Source organism: Barbus barbus (genome assembly GCF_936440315.1).
Source record: "Barbus barbus genome assembly, chromosome: 4".
Classification (NCBI taxonomy): Eukaryota; Metazoa; Chordata; class Actinopteri; order Cypriniformes; family Cyprinidae; genus Barbus; species Barbus barbus.
In genome coordinates this window covers 15,887,721-15,908,891 of record NC_136732.1, presented here as the reverse complement: position 1 = coordinate 15,908,891, position 21,171 = coordinate 15,887,721, and the positions used below count along the sequence as shown (strand labels likewise).

General features: G+C 38.4%; 1 protein-coding gene across 2 annotated transcripts; it reads right to left on the bottom strand.

Moving 5' to 3' along the window:
* Positions 1 to 2,810: 2,810 nt before the first annotated feature.
* On the bottom strand, positions 2,811 to 15,283 carry LOC306864216 (E3 ubiquitin-protein ligase TRAF7-like). 2 transcript variants are annotated; one of them, XM_079408052.1, is made up of 21 exons: positions 15,211 to 15,283; positions 14,223 to 14,355; positions 14,059 to 14,116; positions 13,627 to 13,712; positions 12,430 to 12,549; positions 12,210 to 12,302; positions 11,902 to 11,935; positions 10,809 to 10,992; positions 10,562 to 10,696; positions 10,249 to 10,466; positions 10,082 to 10,155; positions 9,940 to 9,988; positions 9,726 to 9,853; positions 9,552 to 9,634; positions 9,307 to 9,346; positions 9,095 to 9,211; positions 8,565 to 8,687; positions 5,810 to 5,929; positions 5,558 to 5,689; positions 5,355 to 5,474; positions 2,811 to 4,536 (listed from the first exon to the last, which is right to left on the bottom strand). In XM_079408052.1, exons 2-21 carry the CDS (start codon positions 14,316 to 14,318, stop codon positions 4,522 to 4,524), a joined length of 2,025 nt encoding a protein of 674 aa, XP_079264178.1. In that variant the 5' UTR covers positions 14,319 to 14,355; positions 15,211 to 15,283; the 3' UTR covers positions 2,811 to 4,521. The 2 variants fall into 2 exon arrangements, with proteins under 2 accessions (XP_079264178.1, XP_079264179.1); XM_079408053.1 differs by having other exon boundaries at positions 12,436 to 12,549.
* Positions 15,284 to 21,171: the final 5,888 nt, after the last annotated feature.

Below are 21,171 nucleotides of genomic sequence, written 5' to 3'. Positions count from 1 at the left end.
TCTTTTCTCCTCCCCCTTCCCCATCGCCATGAAACGCCATGAATCTCTCCTCTCTCCCTCCGAGTTGGTTTGCACAAACCCGAGTTGATGTACCTCAGGACTGGGCAGAAGGCCATCCAGTGCTTTAAATATCAAAGACAGAGCAGAGGGTGGAGAGCAGAGGTTGGGTTTTAATACATAAAGCTCAACTCTCTGTCCATGAAATATTTCTATCTACCATGAGCAATGAGTAGTAAAATAATACGAAAACAATAATAACTGTATATGAAATAGTATGGTATGTGTATATTGTAAGCATGAGGAAAGTTTGTATCTATAAAGAAAAAAATCTCATAGTGAGAGTCATGCATTAGTACAATTATATATATATATATATATATATATATATATAAATATAAATATTTTATGTTTTTCATTTTTCATTGTATTTCATGTTCAATGGTACATACAGTGTTGAAACATTAAGAAATCTATAAACTTTGATGACAGATATGTGGATTTTCTATGACTATATTGAAGTTTAAAAAAAAAAGAATAATAATAAGGCTCTGCTGAAGAGTGTTGTGGGCTGTGTTGAATGTAGTGAAGTGACTGAAGTGGCTGTTTCACCCCCTGCTCTGTGCTTGCTCTGGGCTCCCGCTCTGTGCTGCTGTGACCCTTTCTGTTTCCACTCACTTTCTGCCTGTGCAAACTCATACATTCCTACTCACCTGCCCTCTTTCTCCTCCTGCTCTCATCATGTGCAGTGTCCTGTGTGCCTTAACATGAGAGGTGACCTCAGTGCTTCTAATACACACAAGCCAGCTGGTTCAAACTGAGAAATTTTGTTCACATGGACATAATGTCCATGTGGGAGGCATTGCCCTGTGTGCTCTGATTTGGTGTGAAGTATCCTCATCCTTGGACATCTCCATGCTTCAGTCATCTGCAGCAAGGTGATATACAGTTTAGGCCTTGAAATCAACATGAATTGCCAGTTTATTTCCATGATGTGATGCATTTCCAGGATATGCAAGGGGGAAAAACTAGTTTGGTAGTTGACTGAAGGTAGGCACTGGATACCAGCATAGATAATGGTTAGCATTATACAATAGCCTGTGTGGCCTATGTAAAATGCAATGATGAATTGTTCAAAATGAGACCAGGATCATGCATCTAATAGGGTTATGTTGACTTGGACTATATGAGTGACCTCAGAAACACAGGCGAGAACAAGGTAAAAGGGTCCATTGAAGGTTGACGGCTTGCAGAGGGTGGGACGACAGGAAGCACAAAGTGAGGAAGTTGCAAATATGTGTGTGTGAGTTGCATAAAATGGGAATATAAAAGAAACATGCATGTGCAGATTGACAGTGAACTAACAAGGATTTCACAAATGTTGATATGGCTTGACGCTTAGTATTTCCACCTACCCAAGGAATCTTAGTTTAAGGGTCTGTGAGTTTGGACAGGTGTAGCTCCATTGGAAGCCTGCATGCAGTCTAATCTCAGCACATCGCTCAGCGGCTGTGTAAGGGTGTGAATGTACCATGGTGTGCCTGCTTTGTTTTGCATTCCCCCCAATATCACCCAGACAGACATTTTCTTAATGACCAAAGTAAGAGCACCAGTCCAAGATGCAGTTAAGTTTGGGTCCATAACTTATTCTGAAAAACATAGCAGTATCTAGGTTAAACCTATTCGCTTTATAGGGACACATTGAGGGTAGACTGAGTGATTCTTTTACAGTTGTAAAGTTTGGTCTCTGTGGACATGAGATGTTTCCAGATGCCATTCTCTCTCATTTACAGTGGGAGTGCAGTTCGCCGTTATGACAGCACTGGTCACAAGTGAACCTCTTGCAAGCCTCTGAATGTCATTATCTCATTGCCAGCAAACTCACAGTCTCTCATTATCTTTAACCATCTTTGTTGCCATGACAATCTGCCTGCTCATTATTAGAATCGTCACCGTATCAAAATGATCTTAAATGTAATTAAAGAAAGGGCCCAAAGGAAGGGGACACAAGCAAGAAAAGTAGTTGCTTAGGTCCCACAATGCTTTACACACTTTCAGTAGCTCCATATATGCTTAACCCCTTCCCTGGTTCTCAGAAGAATATTTGTAATATTTAAGTTATGAACAGAGATTATTATAGATGTTTTCAACAAGTATTTAATGATGCAGCATCAAGAGGGATTGTTGATGAAACCGCAAATATTTGAGAGAAAAGTGTCTTCTTGGCTCAAAGTGTTTTAAATGAATTGTAAATGGTCATTTTTTTAGAACTCCAGTTTTCTTTAAGGTAGCTTTTTGTGAAGTTTTTTTGACTGCCATGTTTTCAAATTGGAATAAGTTGTATATTATGCAAATGTTGTTTTTTTTAAAACATGTATGTGCCTTGCTTTAGTTCTTTTCATTTTGTTTTTCATGTTTAAACAATGTGTAGAGACTTTGTCCACCAGATGTTCAGAATTACATCACTTTTGATGCAGTCTGCTCTGTGGACAGCGTGCAGATGTCTGGTATGGGAATGGCTTTTATAAAAGCTTTATCATGCCTATCGCTTCAAAGGACTGGGTGTCGATCCAGTGTTAATTGAGTTGTTACGGCCCTGTCCCCCTTCTTCTGTATATATAGCTGGATGTTTGTCACTGTGAATCTTCATCCTTTTTAAAAAAAGATTATTTTTCTCCACTTTAAACTTCTCATTCCGTCATTTTCTCATTGTCATGTTTGCTTGTTTTTCTTTTCTTTCGTATTTTTAATCCCAGAGGAAAAAAAACCATGAAAAATATGGAAATTCTGAAAACACTGAAGTCAAGCTTATTGTTGGTGCAAGATGTTATTTAATAATGAAAGCTGTTTTCAATTCCATCCTATTTGCAGAGACATTTAAAAAAGAAAAGAAGAAAAAAACAAGAAAAAGAAATCTGCACTGCTCAGTGTGTGCAGGCTGTATATTGTGTTGATGTTCTGCCATTGACTTGTATGATACCTGCTGTGACTGGCATTGGGAACAGTGGTGTGCTTGCAGTGACTGCATCAACAACCACCTGCTCTAAATAAACATTATATACAAACACTCTCATAGCCGTCCAATTACTTAACACCAACAAGACCAGCTCGAAACTGCTCAACACCACAGTCTTTCATTAGTTAACATAAAATACTAAGAGCACTCCTCAAACTAGCAAGCTTGTACCAAAGGGCTAAACAGCCCTCCACAGATTTATTTCTTAACTCAAAATGCATTAAGGACACCAGAGGGAGTCAATGCCATATTATGTGAGGGTAAAAGACTCCACTCAATACAAGCATTAAAAGTTTATGTATTTTATACAAGTAACCGTTTTCAGTTGGAACAGAGTCTCATTGTATAAGTATGTTTCACAGAAGAAATCAAGTCATACAAGTTTGGGACAACATGAAAATGAGTAAAAGATGACTAATTTTTAATGATTCTTTTTTGGGTGAATTATCAGTTTAAGCTGAGAGAGGAGCTCAACTTCACATTAATGCATCACAGTATTCCTCCATTGACCGTTATGCTGGGATGCTCAGTGCTAATGAATTAAGTGCTTTACACTCAAACTAATTACTGTTATTCAGTTCAACATTGTTTAGTAACTAGCATGAATTACATTATAAAAGTCTTACTAGATTTGCATGGGCAAAATCTGGCTTCCACAGCAAACATGGAAGCATGCATAAAGCAGTTGCAGCTTTGGTAAAGAAACATTGCATTATTTACACAAACTCTTGATGGATGAGTAGGTCATTATAGCATCATACAAAGGTATCACATCAGTCAACAGGCAGTTAGAAAATATCTGAGCCATCCTGGGCGCTCAGTTGGCACGGTCAAATCGGAGATTAAAAAAACATGGGTACTGTGCTGTCCAGAACAATGCTTTGCTGTTTCAGGCCCAAGTTGGTGTAGTGTTGGTCTTCATTCAGCCCTGGGATGATGGTCGCTCCATGCATCTCCACTGGCGTCAGACTCAAGCTTAGGCACTCTCTCAGTCATGAGACTGCAGCTCATTTAGGTCAAAGTTCAACATTCATCGCTGAGGCCACTGATGCAGCAACTTTTCCATGGTCTGCAGGGAACATGACCTTAGACTGGAAGTCTTACCAAATCTAAATCATACTTTCATAGGAAATGATTGTGTGTATAAAATACAGTGTTGTCATGTTTATGATGAATGTTGGCTGTCCACTGGGTCTTCATAAACACTGAAGGTTTGGAGGTTCTGTTTGCTGTCATGAGGTGTCTGGTAAGAGGAAAGCAAACAAGCAACATCGATCCAGTGCATGAAGCAAGGTGTCTTTGTCTAACAGTTTACTGCAAAATTCACAAGGGCAAGACACCCAAGTCCATAGGGTACAGACTAAAAACATTTCTGGTCCAATGCATGTTGTAATGTTTTCTTATTCATACTACAAGTCCGTGAATCAGAGTCCATGTGGTTTCTAAATTCCAGGAGATTAGCGGCACATTACTCAATGTTGACAGCTAATAATGATTAGCGGTCACGTTTAGCACGTCCACACCTGAGGAGACAAAACACAATAAATTGTTAGAGCTCATACACAGGGAAAGATCTGATTCCAGTAGAAAAGGGTTCAAAGAATGGTGTATACAGGATTGATCAAATGTGACATTTATACATTTTCTTGTTTTAAATTAATGCTCCTCTTCTGAACTTTCTATTCAAAGAAAAAAAAAAAAAAAAAAAAAAAAAAAAAAAAGATTAAGTAGTTGTTTTCAACGTTGATGATATTAAGAAATGCTTCTTGAGCAGCAAATTAGAATGACTTCTGGAAAATCATGTGACTGAAGACTAGAGTAAGGTCTTTGTACACGGAGTCTGAAATACTCGTCCGAAATTTTCGTTACAAAATAAATGCAACCTCACGTTGTGCCAATCATGTTTACACACTGCCTCCGAATCTTTCATCTTTAAACAAATTCAGAACGGGTTCGATTTTCTGCATTTTCGCATCCGTAGCAAGCATTTTGATAGGAAAAGATGACAAATATGAAAAAAACGCATACGAAAATTTCAGACTCTGTGTGCAAGGACCTTAATGATGCTGAAAATTCAGCTTTGCATCACAGGAATATATTACATTTTGAAATATATTAAAATATAAAATAATATTTCACAATATCACTGTATATTTGACCAAATAAAAGCCGACTTGGTGAGCATTCAGAAACTTTTCAAAAACATTGTCTTAGCAAGTCTTACCGCCATTACATTTGAACAGCTGTGTACACATAATTTAAAGTACAAAAAGGTAGCCAATATCTTAGCAAGCTACAGTTTGAAAGCCGCGTCCCCGAACTCATTGTACGAGTCTCTGACCTTTACAGTGCTGTCTACAGCTCCAGAGAAGAGTCTTCCTCTGGACACAGCGAGCGCCGTCACGCTGCCCTGGTGCCGCAGCAGAGTCTGGGTGCAGATCATGTTGTCCATGCTCCACACCTGCACAGGTACAATCATCAATGCACAAAAGAGGCGGCACAAATCCCCATATTTCATACCCCAAACCCAAGCCTTGTCCTTACCCTGAGAGAGCGATCATAGGAGGCACTGAACACTTTGGTCTGATCGGGGGTTGAGATGACAGCCAGGGCATACACGGTGCCCACGTGGCCCGTCAGTGTCCGCACCTGCTCTTTCGACTCAATGTCCCAAACCTTATTCACAGGGAAAGAGGAGAAATCACAATTTTAACAATGTCCTGACTTTTTCAGGTTTCCATGATCATTACCCTTGCAATTAAATCTCTGCAGGGTGTAGAGATTAATAGTACTTACATGAATGAGGTTCTCGTAGGTGCCACAAACTATATGATGATTGGTGACTGCAATGGAGTACACACTGCCTCCAGAGGTCTGGAGCACATGAACACACTCCAGAGAACGAATGTCCCAGATCTGAGGAGAAATCCAAAAAAATCCATTTCATTTAGTGACACTAGATACTGTAGTATGCAACAATGTAGGTTCTGCACGAGACATTAAAATGTGAAAAAAAACATATACACAAACACATATACAGTATATATGTATGTACCAAATTACTGGTGGAGAACCACAGTACACAATCCTGTAAAGAGATTCTACTGGGATCAAACAATTACAGAAGTCACTGTTTCCATGAAAACGAAATAAGAGTGCAAAAAAAGTGGAACATGTGAATGATATAATCGAGTCAGTCTCCCACCACTCTAAATTTAAAACTTAAATACTTTTATACATTTCAATATTCAACAATATATTTTGTATTCTGTTCTCATGATCAATGAATATAAGTTAATAGTTTATATTGCACAATATTTTTGTGTCTGCTTTTGTGGGCAGTGTAGCAGTTTTTTTTTTTTTTTTCATAATTTTTCAAAAAGTACTTCAAATTAAAGGTTGAAAAAAAATCACTATGGAAGCAATGAATGAGAAGTACAAGTCCACATAGTTTGCTAAAAAAAGCGATGGTCACTGTTGCACTCTATAGCGATGGAGGAGCGTTTCTATTTATTTGTTCTCTCCCTGTGAGCATTTGTAGCAGTCTGTAGTCAGCTTCCTGTCGGAGATCTCTGGAGTCTTAATTAAGCAACTTGAGACAACAAGCAGCTTTGGTCTGTCTTGTCTGGTTTTACAAAACTCAGAGAACTGCTCTCGTTTTACCAGTTAGACTGAACATTAAAGGAACTGATGAGAACAGCTTCAAATCTGAAACTCTTAACGTTACTGTTTCAATATATATAAAAACAGGGCCTTTTAAAAATGAAGATAGAATCACGGAATACATACAATATACTGTTGTGGTCAGAATTACTGGCACCCTTTGTAAATATGATCAAAGGCGGCTCTGAAAATAAACCTGCATTATTAATCCTTTTGATTTTTCATTAAAAAAAAAAAGAAAACTAACCTTTCATTGAACTAAAACAATTGAAAATGGGGGAAAATCTCATTATGAAATAAATGTTTTTCTCAAAATACACATTGGACAATTATTGACAGCCCTAGTAATTCTTATGAGTAAAATATCTCTGAAGTATATTCCCATTCATATTCCAGTCCAGGGCGATTATGAACATGAAATTATCCAGCCATGGCTTCCTGTTTCACAGAAATATAAATAGTAGGGAAAACAAAGCCCAAATTCCCTTAATCATCCATCACAATGAGAAAACCAAAGAATATATTTCTGATGTGCAGCAAAAGATAATTGAGCTTCACAAATTAGTGAAGTGGCTTTAAGAAAAGAGCTAGAGCAGTGAAAATTCCCATTTCCACCATCAGGGCAATAATTAAGAATTTATAATCAAAATAAAATGCTACGAAACTGCCTGGAAGAGGACGTGTATCTATATCGTCCTAATGCACGGTGAGGAGGAGAGTTTGAGTGGCTAAAGACTCTCCAAGGATCACAGCTGGAGAATTGCAGAAAATAGTTGAGTCTCGGGGTCAAAAAACCTTTAAAAAAAAAAATAATTGTCAAACAGCACCTACATCACCACATGTTGTCCGGGAGGGTTTCAAGAAAAACTATCCTAGCTCATCCAAAAACAAACTCCAGCGTATTCAGTTATCAGACACGACTGGAACTTCAAATGGGACTGGCTTCTATGGTCAGATGAAACTAAAAAAAAAGAGCTTTTTAGCAGCAAACACTCAAGATGGGTTTGGTGAACACAGGGATAAAAAGTACCCCATGTGTACAATGGAATATACTGCTGTATTTTTGATGTTGTGGGCCTATATTTCTGCTGGAGGTCCTGGACATCTTGTTTAGACACATGGCATCATGGATTCTATCAAATACCAACAGATAAAAAAATCAATAAGTGACTGACTCTGTTAGAAATCTTATAATGGGCCATGTTTGGATCTTTCAGCCGTACAATAATCCAAACACAAACCTCAAAAACAACACAAAATTGGGTCACTGGGCACAAAACCAAGCTTCTGCTATGGCCATTCCAGTCCTCTGACCTGATCCCTGTAGAAAATGAGTGAGATGAACTGAAGAGAAGAAGCACCGTCATGGAGCTGTGAATCTAAAGGATCTGGAGTGATTCTGGATGAAGGAATGGTCTCTGATCTCTTGTCAGGTGTTCTCTAACCTCATCAGGCATTATAGGAGAACATTTAGAGCTGTTAAACTGGCAAATGGAGGTTTCAGAAAGTATTGAATAAAAGGGTGGCGTTAATTGCGGCCAATGTGTATTAGAGAAAAACATTTATTTCATAATGATATTTCCCCCCATTTTAAATTCTTATTCTCCAATGAAAGGTTAGATTTTTGTGATTTTTTTAAATAAAAGATAAAAAGGATTAACAAAGCAGATTAATTTTCACAGCCTTCTTTGATCATATTTACCAAGGGTTCCAATAATTCTGACCACGATGGTATATCTTAATTTTTAAGATACTGCAAGGAGTAGCTATGTAAACTTATGAGGCACACCTGGATGAGAAAGCTGACCATCATTATTCAATATGTATATGGTCCTTTATGATGAAATCTGGGTGTTCCTGAAGCAGTTTAAAGTTTAACACTTCTAACCTTTATGGTTTGATAAGATCCGCTGTACAGATGATTCTGAGAAGCAACCAGAGCTCGAACCCAGTGATTCAGGCCAGTTAGCTCCTTCTTTAGCTTCAGTTCCGTCCCCACAATATCCCACACCTACAGAGGGAGAAAGAACGAGAGAGAGAAAGATGTCCAATCACTTGAAGAACACTTAGAATTGGTAAACTGGAAAGTCCCAGAGAGATGAGATCATTCTACTTTTAAGCCTCCACTCCCTCATTCCTCCCACACATCACCATGGTGATACGAGCTCAGCATGTGCTCTTCAGATGGGCTCTCAGAGCCAAGTGGATCTAATTCTGCTCCACTCGTGCCTCAGTAACTTAAGTCTGTGCTTTTCTCTTCTCTGCTGAAGCACCAATCGCATCCTCCACATCACTTTAGGAAAACTGTACACAGCTAACGTGCACACCAGCAAATGGGGCAGAATAAAGCTCAATATTAACTGCTTGATTGGGCTTGTGTCTGCAGACACGCACATCTCTTCAACTGACACCACTGACCTTAATGGCTTTGAGAGAGCCACTGAATAGCATGTTGTGTGAGGACACCAGAGTGCACACTGGGTTGTCATGTGCCCGGATGGTGTTCACTTTCTGCAGGGTCTGGATATCCCAAACCTATAGGAGAACAAGCACATATCTGCATTAGATGCACATTGACCATGTCATGAACAGTTGGATTCCTCTGAAAAATGTATTTCAGGAACACTCACAATAATGGTGCAGTCAGCTGATCCACTGTAAAGCTTGTTTCTGCAACAGAAAGGAGAAAAGAACATGAAACAAGATCTGCAATCCATTTTACTTTCAGAATTCCTTCCATTGTCATTTTTTCATTTACTTCATTATTTCTTTATTTTTACAGTTAATTTGTGTAATTTATGATCAACCTGAAAAAAATAAAAAATATTTATTTGTTCAAATATTCACGTCAGTTCAAAACCCTCAAAATGCTTACCCCTGAATGCACAATGCCAACACTATGCCATCATGGCCCTCAAGGGTCTTCTGGCACTTATATGTGGTGCATGTGTCCCAAACCTATGTGGAGCACAGAAGTACAGGCAATTTATCCAAATGAAGAGGGATGCACATAAACTAAAGCGACAAAGCTGATGGCAGGCCAAAATACCTTGATGGACTTATCTGACGACCCACTAAAGAGAAGATCACCAGTAGAATAGACACACAAACACCACACCGGACCTTGGTGGCCCACAAAAGTGCCCTTGCATTTGAAGATCTGCTGGGGGTCGTAGGCTGAAAAACATTTCATACAGTCAGACAATGACATATCTCCTTATCCTCACAGAAATTTGGAGTATAAACAAGGAAGAGACACTCACAGCCCAGTATACCCATATTGAGCCTGGCATTGATGTGAGACAGTTCATCCTGCAAAAGGAGGGATGGGTTAGAAGGCTCTTAATACTAAATCACCACAGTTGTATCTTAATTTGGTGAAAACCTGAGTGAAAATAGACAAACATTTAGCATGGAAGCATCTCGTCTGAACTCCATCAGATCTTCACTGAGTTTACTCTGGTTCTCATCCAGCACATCTGCCATATTAGCATAAGAAAAGCCCAACAAAATGAACATTCATGCATGTTTTGGCCAAAAAACTGCAAGTAGTTAAGAGTTAGTTTCCTCACCGAACTTGAGTTCCAAGTTCTTCTCCAGCTGGTCTAGTTTCTCAGAGAGTTTGCCCAACATGGAGCGCAGGAATGAGATGTCCTGGTCCTTCTGCGCCAGTGTCACCTGCATCTCATGGAATCTGTCATCAGTCTGCTGGAGAAACTCCTTCAGGCCCTCGAACTTACACACCTCCAGGTGTGTCTCATACGTGTCCTGATTCCCAATGAAGGTGCAACTGGAGAAAAGTCGGAAGAGATAAATTCAGGGCTGTTTTATTTCCTTATCTATGGAACTGAGGGAAAGACTGTTGGCTTTTCCAAACGTCCATACCCATATTTAGAGTGAGGGCACTTAATGTGTTCACACTCTTTCAGATGGGCCTCCAGGTTCATGGTGAGCAATGGAGGGCAGTTGGGGTTGTTGGGACAGCGAACAGGTCTGTAGTCACAGCTTACTTCATGTTCTCTGTCACACACAATCCAAAGTCATTACACTCCCTTTGCATGACTCATGACTATGTTGCAACAATAGAAATGAAATGCTGATATTGTGAAAGCCGGTGAACTGGTGTACTCACTTCCTGGTGCTAAGCTTGATGGTGAAAGGACAGCCAAGTGGGTCAACCTCAAAGGCACCTGGTTTGCCCGAGGCAACTGGCCGACAGCCGTACTTGCAGTGGATGAAAAGCTCTCCGATTTGCTCGGCTACTGCTATGTTATTCACGACCACTGTGAGCTTGGAATTGTCCACAGGGCATTTCTCTGTAAAAAATACAGGTTATTGGCAAAACAAAAATACTACCGTATGTCGAAAACATCACTCAGATCAAGAGCATGAAATGAAAGATTCAGCATGGAGAGGAAATGAAAGAGGAACTGAGCTAAAGACCTGCACTTGGTCCAAAATTAAATTTAAGCCACTCCTGCCAATAGTGAGCAAATTTAGAAATGTTAAATAAATATTCAAACAAATTTAATTTTCTTTCGCATTTAAAGTTGTACCCTTGTGCTAAAATGCTCTTTTTTTTCCTTTCAAAAATCTATACTCTACACCCCATAATGGCAAAGCAAAAAAACGTGTGATAACTTTGCAAATTTATATAAAAAAATTTATAAAATGTAAAGGTGGAAAGAAACTTTTGAACATTATTTTTCTAACAATTATATTTTTTCCTCTGATTTTAAAATTAACCTCACAAAAAAACAAACAAAAAAAAAAAAACCTTCAAGACTGATTAAGATTGCCATTGTTTCATTTTGATTTAATATTAAAAAAATTAAATCTCTCAGATAAAATTTGTGAGTGACAACAGATGTCTTCTGTAATAGATACGTATTAGATCATATCAGATTTTCAATGATTATTGTGGCCAAAAGAATTCAAAACATCATTATTGCGATACCTATAGATAAAAAAAGGACCTTTGACAAAAATAATAATAATAATGCTGCCAGTCAAATTCATGCTTATTTTGTGTTTTCTCTTTTTTGGCCAATGAATCACACTTAAAATATGAGTCCAAGGAATTGTAGAGAGTTTGTAACCATAATTGTACAAAAGCATACAACAAGAACTTAGTATAATAGTGTTTTCTCACTACTGGCAGCAATGGTCATCATGGGAAAGGTGAAAGCAAGACAAATGTTTAAGAGTAAAAATGCTCTCCTTACCTGAGGTCAAGGCACATCGCCTGCAGAATGTGTGCTGAGGTGACAAAGGAAGAGAAAAGAGGGCACAATAAGAGTAAATAAAAGCTGAATTTTCATTTTCCTCTACTCAGCTGTTTTAAGTGTAATTCATCTCTCAACAGACACTTGTACTGTGGTGTTCAACAGCCTGACAGTGCCTTAGGAAACAGGGCAATGAGGCGTGCTGTTCACGGCCCAAGCTGACAGGAAATCAATACATGGCCTAGAACCAGATCATGACGGGCTGCCCTATCCTCAGGGAGAGGTGAGGGGACGGCTGGCTGACTCACTCCACAGGTGGTGATGACGGGGTCCTTGAACACGCTGCAGCACAGCTGGCAACAAAGCTTAACTGAGGGCTGCTCAGCAAACACCTGTGGCTCCTGGGAAGTAAAAAAGAGGTGAGAGAGAGACAAAGTCAATCTTGTGCTGGGCACAGGTGTAGGTCTGTCAGTCTTTTGTGTCACTAAACATGATCAACATGTGAATAGGAAACAGAAGACTGCTGACACTCACTGTGTCTTCCTCTTCCTCGTGCAGGGAAAAGGTGGAGCGCAGCGACATGTTGGACTCGGAGTGCAGAGAGCGAACCGAGATTGCAGAGTCTGAGCGACGAGGGGTAATGGGTGGCTGCAGGGACAGAGAGAGAGTTTGCATCTAAACACTTTTTAAAGGTCATTTAAATGTCATCTGGGGTATTCCAGAAAGCAATTAGGTGACATTCCAGGTAAGTTTAAGTACAAGTAAACAGATAACCTCAACTTTCAGGATAAGTTTACTTCAGAAGTATTCAGTGCACCGATGAGGCTTCAGTGACAGATTTCACACAATATTAAATTACAGTTATATATTTTTTATTTTATATTAAAGCACTAATATAACATTCAACATTTATTTAGTTGTACTATAATTTATTTAATTCTCATCTCATGGTTGATATCCTTCCAAAAGTTTTTTTTTTTTTTGTGCGTGTTCTCCAAGTTGTTCTTACTCTTGGCTACATTTTTTAACTTATAACCACAATTAAGAAAGGTTTGGGTCAAGAGTTCTGGGTTTATGTGATTAAGTAATTCTGCTTTCTGGAATACCCCGCTGAACATTTCAAAAAGTCACTGAATCAGACACACTCCATCATACAAAAATATCTTTGAGTTTGCTGTAATCAGGAAAGCATCATCTGAGTGTTACCAAAATCAACAGTAGTAAAACTTTTCTAACTTCTGGTTCAACTACTTCAGCTCATCTCATACATGGGCTTTCCTGTGAATGTCCAAAATGATCAAATAGAGGAAAACACCTTCTGATAACGGTCTTCTGATTCACTTAATTTGGTGAAATGTAAATCTGATTGTAAATACCTGAATTTCCATAAACTAATTTTGCACCTAGCCAGGCATTACGAGCCACAAGAACAGTCTACGTGTTTGTAAATATTCATGCCATGGATGTGTGGTAAATATATAAAAAAAAAAAAAAACAGTAAGGTTTAGCACTCTTTCATAAACACTCAGTGTTGAAACAATCAGAAAACCAGAAACAACAGAACAATTTATGAAAATGCTAAGAACTGCCCAAAGAGCAAATTAGCTACTCCAAAAGCATGCTATTTTGTACTACGTCAACGACAAAATTGTGAGGCATTTGATTTCCATTCCTCAATATGTAAATATGATTGGCTGTTTTGAAAAGGGATGGTGTTGTGATTACCATGCCATCATCGTCGTCACGAGGGGAGTAGGTCAGAGTGCTGGAGGATGAAGGGGTTCTACGGTGCTGTTTGTAATTAGTTTCCGCTGAAATGAAAGAGCACAGTTACAAGCGACTGAGTGAACCTTGTTGCAAGGCAACAAATGATTTCTGTACAATCAATGCTGATCCAGGTCATTTTCAACAGCAGCAATTTCTTTCATAGTGGTTTGAGGTACAACACTCAAAATGTAAATGCTAAATGTTCACTTGATAATCTTTATTTTGTAGGAATTTAAAACAGCTGTGTCATAAGCGCTTTTAAGGACCATTTATAACAGGGGTAGGCAACGTCGGTCCTGGAGTGCCGATGTCCTGCAAAGTTTAGCTTTTTTAGTGACCATTTCCCAGCTTCTTATCTGACTCTTAAGTAGCCCAACAGATAATACAGACCTTTTGCTACTTGAGGGACTGCTGGAAACGTGGATCCAAAACTAGCTTCCATTTTGGTCTGTATACAGAAGAGTATGAAATATGAAAACAATGACAATTTTTACCTCTGAAGTCTTCACATAATTTGTAATATTGTAAATAAATAAACACCCATTCGTTCTTACACGGTTGCTGATGTCAGGTGAGGGTACAGTGACAGTGGCACCTGCCACAGATCCTGCTGAGAAACGATCGAAGCGCGATGGTTTACTACAGCTCATAATACAGCAAAGCCCTGTAGAAAATATCTGCTGCAGCCTGTAGAAAAAGAGTTGGGAGGGAATCACATTTCAAACAGAAGATAGATAGATAGATCTCAAACCAGTGGGCCATTTAAAATAAGGTAGTACAACAATGTGATTAAAATGGTGAAATACGTGTAAGACATGCTGAGCTGCTACGTAACCCAATATACTCTCATTTTGACATTCTTACCAAATGTAACCTAAAATCTTTAGAAAAATTGTCCATGAACACTTTTTGCGTCAACTACCCCTTCTCGAAAAGCGTTGTGGTTTTAAATGTGGCGATACACACCCTTTAATTGTATATTCAAAGAATATCTGCTGTGAAGACAAGCATGCACACTTCCAGACGGATCGTCAAAACAAATCAAAGCGTTTCATGTGTCAGAATAAACACTGACGGAGCTGTCACAACTCACACAAGATTAATGCTTTAGCTGTCTTTATGTCTCACAGCTGGTGCGATTCAAAATGTTCAAACGCACCAATTATAGATAAAATGCTGTTAAAGTACGCAGCTCACTATGTTTTAGCGAGTGACTGCTAAAATGGGGACGTTGTCCTATAAGCAGCAGATTAAACGGAAATAAAATGCACACCATGTTTAGCGCATTATGTTAACAACAGCAAAACATGCTAAAAGACAAACAAGCAGATATGTTTGATGAGGTACTAGTGATTCGCGTATCTGAAGTGAGCTGGCTAAGTTAGCTATGTTGGCTAGCTGACGAAGTTGGGTTGTCGAACAGCTTTACTAAAACAGCAGATTTAGCTCAACGAAATGTAGTAAGATAGACCTATAGCTAAGCTACAAAAGACATAAGGTACATCTCGCATGTCTATTTAGCCAAACAAGGTAGGTTCTCACCATTGATGCTAAATCAAAGTCTGCAGATGGTCCAATTTTAATCTTTTTCTCACGCACCCAGACGCACGCACCAGAGGATTGTGGGTAATGTAGTGCGGATACGCTTCATTGTCGGGAACTGACAGAATACATTCCTGGAATCGGCCGAGGATTATTTAATATTCAAGACGATGAGACCAGGTTGCATCGCTAGGCCAGTATGTGGCTTCAAGAATATTTTGTGTTATAAATGAGTGATTGGACTCGATTCGCGAAATGTATTCAACACTGAATCGTTCAACAAGTCTAATCACAAATTCAGTCCTCTCTCTGTATGCCTTTAAATCAGCGAAACCACCAAAGCAAGCACAAGCTTTAGGCTCCAAGGGAAAAAAAAATGAGCCAGTGCATGGAAGTGAACGAGTACGATTCGTTTCCTTGAAAGGTTTGTTCAAAACACTGATTCATGTAAATTACTTAAAAGAATCATTCACGAACAACACTTGACTTGCTCCAGGTCAACATGCGTGTCTAATGTCACGTTACGCTTTTTGTTATGTACCCTACAGCTGCATATTCTTGAATGTTTGTCAGGTGTACCTACATTTCTGTTTACATTTACATTATAATTCTAGGTCAACCATATTATTGAGTTAATTAGTTAAACGGAAGGGGGTGCTGTTTGCTCAGATCTAAAGTCTGGATATGAATTAAACTCCTCTGTAATTCACATTAACTCAACAGATAAGTAAAGTCTGACAGCATATGTCTATCACTATAATTTAGACAATTATACCTTGATTGCCACCTAGCTGTTGTCTCTAAATATTGATTAAAGCAGCAATTAACCCCAAAATAATAATAATAATAATAAATACTTAAGCTATCCAAGATGTAGATGTGTTTTTCATTACATGACTTGCTCACCAGTGGATCACCAGAATGAGAGTCCAAACAGCTGATAAAAGCATCACAATAATCCACAAGTAATCCACACGACTCCAGCCCATCGATTAACATCTTGTCAAGCAAAAAGCTGCGTGTATGTAAGAAACAAATCCATCACGACGCTATTAACTTAAAACTGTTGCTTCCAGCTAAAGAACAAGTCTTCTATCCATAATATTGCTTTCTCCAGTGAAAAAGTAATTTGGTATGAAATAGGAGAGAAATATACACAGATCAAGCACTGTTTACAAGCAAAAACAGGGGATGGACTTTTTTTTAATGGACTTGTTTTGGCCAGAAATTATGGTTTAAAGTTAATGCTGGATTTGTTTCTTACAAACTCACAGTTTTTCACAAGATGTTAGTTGATGGATTGGGGTCAAATTGTGGATATTTGGTGTTTTTATCAGCTTTGGACTCTCATTCAGACGGCACCCATTCACTGCAGAGGATCCATTGGTGAGCAAATGATGTAATGAAGAAACAAACTCATGTACATCTTGAATTTTCAGCAAATTATTCCTTTAAATTCTGCCATGTAGTTTTTATCAATTACAGACATTTCAGCGACATTATTTGGGAAATATTTCTTCATGTGCAGTAAACTCTGTAAAAGTTTGTCATGTTGTATTGCAGTATTTTGGGAATATGTAGTATTGTTATAATACCTATAATTGCATCCATTGAAATCTATAAAATGATAATGATATTTTGGCATTGTTATTGTCATGCACTTTTGAAACAGAGATGAATGATTTGACCTGCATTCACCTGGCTGGAGATGCTCCATTATGCTGTTCTCAGACTCAGAGCCACAGGTAAACCACTTAAGGCCAAAATAAATGCAGAAATGTTGTGACTATAACATGTCTTGGACTGCTACGGTCTTGATTCCTTTCAGCTGCAACCTCCATTAGAGTAGCTTACGGCCCCTTGCATTTGCTCTTTGTGTTAAAGCACTAATGGCAGTTTCCCATGGACACCCATCAATTTAGGACACATGGGATGTGTCTTTATCTTCAGAATGCGGTCACAGGCTGTTAAAGGGTATCTGTGTAATTGTCTTTGATGAAGCATCACTGCCTCTATGAACTGTTGTCCTACCTGCCACTTAAGTTACTCTTTGCACCGTTAAGCCAAAGAATAGCCAGCAGCCCCATCAAAAGCTTGACCCCATTGGCAAACCATTGCAGGAAGTTCTTCATTCAGGATCCATTAAGCGTATTCAGAGCAGTGCTCCATTCTTGCTGTATGCCCATGTAATAAATGATGGATGGAATAAAAATAGGATGTGCTAAAGTTAGGAAGTAAATGGCTGAAGGGATAACTGGTCAGTGGCTATTAGTCTGTTTCTGTTTGTGAAAGACAAATATCTGAAGAAGCAAATTCAAACGGACAATTAATGCATTGTCTAGCAATATTATCTAATACTGATAAAATGTATTGAATACATTTTTAAATTAAAAAGCGGTCAGAGAATCACGTCTCATAGTTTGATCATGACATATGATAATACATTTGGTGTTCTAGTAGGCCTATTGTGATCTGATATAGACATAATACTGGAGGTTTTCAATCAACTCTCAGAATATGGTTTAATCCCTCTAGAATTGTGAGTATGTACAATCTGGTGCACCATTAATCTTATCAAGCCTATATTTAGCATAGGTATTACCACTTTAAATTATATTTATCTCACATTTTGTCTACAGTATTTTAGCTGTGGTTCACTTTGGTTAGTGGCAGCCACTTGTTCTCCATGATATATGCAGTTTTCATTTTAGATGGATTCTGTGGTGAAAGGATTTTTTTCTTGCCACGTTTTTATGAAACAGCCATTGGTTGCCAATGTTTTTGTATGTCTTTCACCAAGACATCCCTTGTTTCTTTTAGCCAAAAATGCATTGCATGGTGACAGTGGTCTTACAAAAGGGGGCTCATCGCAGGCACCTCTCCTCATCTTACACCTCCTGATGTTGCTCTTGGGTGTGATATCACAGAAGACTGACATGAGTGCTGCTCTGAGATGAGCAGATGACAGGTACCCTTGTCATCTTAAATCTGCCTGTGAGCAGTTTACAGCCGTTCCACCTTTGATGGAATACTATTGTCAGTGCTTTCAGGTTTATGTCAAATTGTGTGCAAAAGCATTTGTGATATAATTCAAACAAACTATAGCTCAAATATGTTATGTTTCTGTTTAGCATAAATGAACAGTATTAAGCAACACATAGTCTAAATCGTTTACACTGTAACTTTTGGCCCTCTAGCAGTTATATAAATATAATATAAAAACTGCAAGTGTTTTACAGAAGAACATTGTTTTAGTTGTGGCTCTGCTGTGCATACATATATAAATTAGGTTAGAGGCACCAGTGTACAGATGGATACAGGCCCATCTTATCAGAGAGGATGGTCAAATATATACAGTTTTCTTGTTTTGTTTTTAAACTGGAGATTCCCCAGGGGGCTGTTCCATAAACCAAGATTAGAGTATAAGCCAGGCGTATTTCGGTTAGTCAGGCTTATTTTTGGTAGATTCGGTTTCATAAATCAAATTTAAAAAAGTTCAAACTCAGTTACCCCGGCAACTTATGCTGGCAAACTAACCTGGGGGCTGTTCCATAAACCAAGATTAGAGTATAAGCCAGGCTTATTTCGGTTAGTCAGGCTTATTTTTGGTACATTCGGTTTCATAAATCAAACTTAAAAAAGTTCAAACTCAGTTACCCCGGCAACTTATGCTGGCAAACTAACCTGGTCCGGAGCAGGCTAACTGTCAGGCTAAACTGAGCTCCTCTAACACTGACCAATAGGAACGCATCGATATTACCACATACAGTCAGTTTAATTTATTATCGGTCCAAAAATAAAAGTATACAGAAAATACACCTTAAATAATCAAATAAAGAAAAAATAGGCTACAACCAACTGTATTTAATGTATTGTGCCCAACATGTAGGCGAAGGACATTTTAACATTGTGGCTACTTGTGCATGCAGTTGATCAGAAGTTTCTAGCCATGCAGCCTTTCTCTCTGAATTTATGACATAGCTGTACCTTTTATGGTTATTAGAACATTAAAACATTACAATCTAAAATGGCTCTTTAAAGCATTAAAGCATAAAAACACAATCAAAAGTTAAAATCACTGAATTAAAAATGTAAATTTATAATAGAAATCAGCCTACATTTTAACTGATAAGAGGAACACACATTTAACTAATTTGAGCTAGTGATTAACAGTTGCTGCTATCATAAAAATACACATATGTAGGAAATTAAAATTCTATGTGTCACATTTAATGTGCAACAACAAATATTTTAGCAGAATGTATATTTTATTCAGAATTCTTGCGCTAGTATTCTATTCTGCTCTGTCTGTGTAGCGCGCATGCGCGCCGCAGCGCTCGTTCTCTCGCCCACTCCTGACAGCTAAATGGATATATTTGCATGGCTTTCTGACATTTACAGATGTAAAAAATATACCTGTGACGTATCAGTTATGCACTGAGGAAAACACAATGTTTCAAATGCGTTAAACAGCACAAATATTCGCTGTTTGCTATGGTGGATCGATTTGATCCATGATCGACATTAAGGGCTGCTTCAGAATAAGCGTGTACGTCACATTATCCTGACTCACTGAACCTGGATAGCATTAGTCAGATTGCGTGAACTTGAATTGTCGTTTATGGAACCGCTTTAGTCCCGATTGATTTGTTAGGTTATTTCAAGTCAGGTTTTGGACTTTAATCCCCGCTTTTCTTAGCGTCTTTTATGGAACAGCCCCCAGGTTAGTTTGCCAGCATAAGTTGCCACAGTGACTGAGCTTGAGCTATGGTAATTTTGCTTTCAGAAACCAAATCAAGTGAAAATAAGTCAGAATTACTGAAATAAGCCTGGCTTATTTGGTAAACTTGTTTTATGGAACAGGCCCCAGAGCTGTTTCTTGCGTGTACAAATATGACCACCAGCTCTGTAATAGTGTGCTGTGGGGGGATAACATATTTTTGTAGGCCAAAACTCAGAAACCCACTTCCGGTTTCATCATACTTAAGTCAATGGGTTTTTGGTTAAATTCCCGAACTAAGATCTGTGGTTAACACTAGATCAAGTAATTTTCACGTTTTATACATATATATGTGTGTGTGTGTTTGTGTGTGTGTGTGTGTGTGTATATAGCCTATATATATATATATATATATATATATATATATATATATATATATATATATATATAGGCTATATATATATATCACTAATACACCTGTATGTTTTTTGTTTTTTTTACTCGTCTTGAAAAAGGCGGTCGCTGTGGCTAAATGGGAATACAGGTTGTTGGCGACACATCATCTCAGTTTTCACTGCCTCGTTGTGTTCATTATTATTTTTCAAAATTCATAAAGGTTGTGTTCACTTGTCCAAAAATCCAAAAGCCAATGAAAAAATTCTTCTTCTTTTTTTGTCGTTAAAAACCAGGGAACCAGGGGTGATGCTAACTTCCATGTTGGCCTACAAATATCACTGAACTACTGATAATGTGTAGCCTTGTTGGATAAAAACAGGGTTTGGAAGATATAGCTATTGCACACTCGTTTACAACTTTTTTTTTATTGTAGTAGGCTATAGTGTAAATAAGTGGCGTTCCAACATTGTTCATATTTAGTAAGCTCACTGTTTGTATCCCTTCAATGACCTTGACTCCAGCCAGAAGCTGTTTGAAAGTCTTTTATCGTCAGTATTTCCTATCGTGCGATTTGGAGCGAGCGCTGTTTAGCGCTGATGAGCGATGAGTGGGGCACTAAAAACCCGGAGCGGATTACACATCGCTTTGAGGAAAAAGCTCGGTGAATCCACCTCAAAATACACGTTCCAGCCCACCTTTCAAACTATGTGTTGCTTGGCAATAAGCAAAGCTTGGTGTTTTTGGCTGGAACTATTTTAGCTGGCGAAGAGAAAATAAACAAACTGGACGATTTTTTCTTGAACTGAACTGTTTTTAAAGCAAGATAATTGTGCTGACAGCCGCGG

Coding starts and splice junctions, on each gene's coding strand:
- LOC306864216 (XM_079408052.1), bottom strand. CDS start 14,318: ATGAGCTGTAGTAAACCATCGCGCTTCGATCGTTTCTCAGCAGGATCT. Junction 14,117..14,222: donor CACCTGACATCAGCAACCGT/GTAAGAACGAAT, acceptor TTCTGTATACAG/ACCAAAATGGAAGCTAGTTT. Junction 12,550..13,626: donor GTGACGACGATGATGGCATG/GTAATCACAACA, acceptor CTGTCCCTGCAG/CCACCCATTACCCCTCGTCG.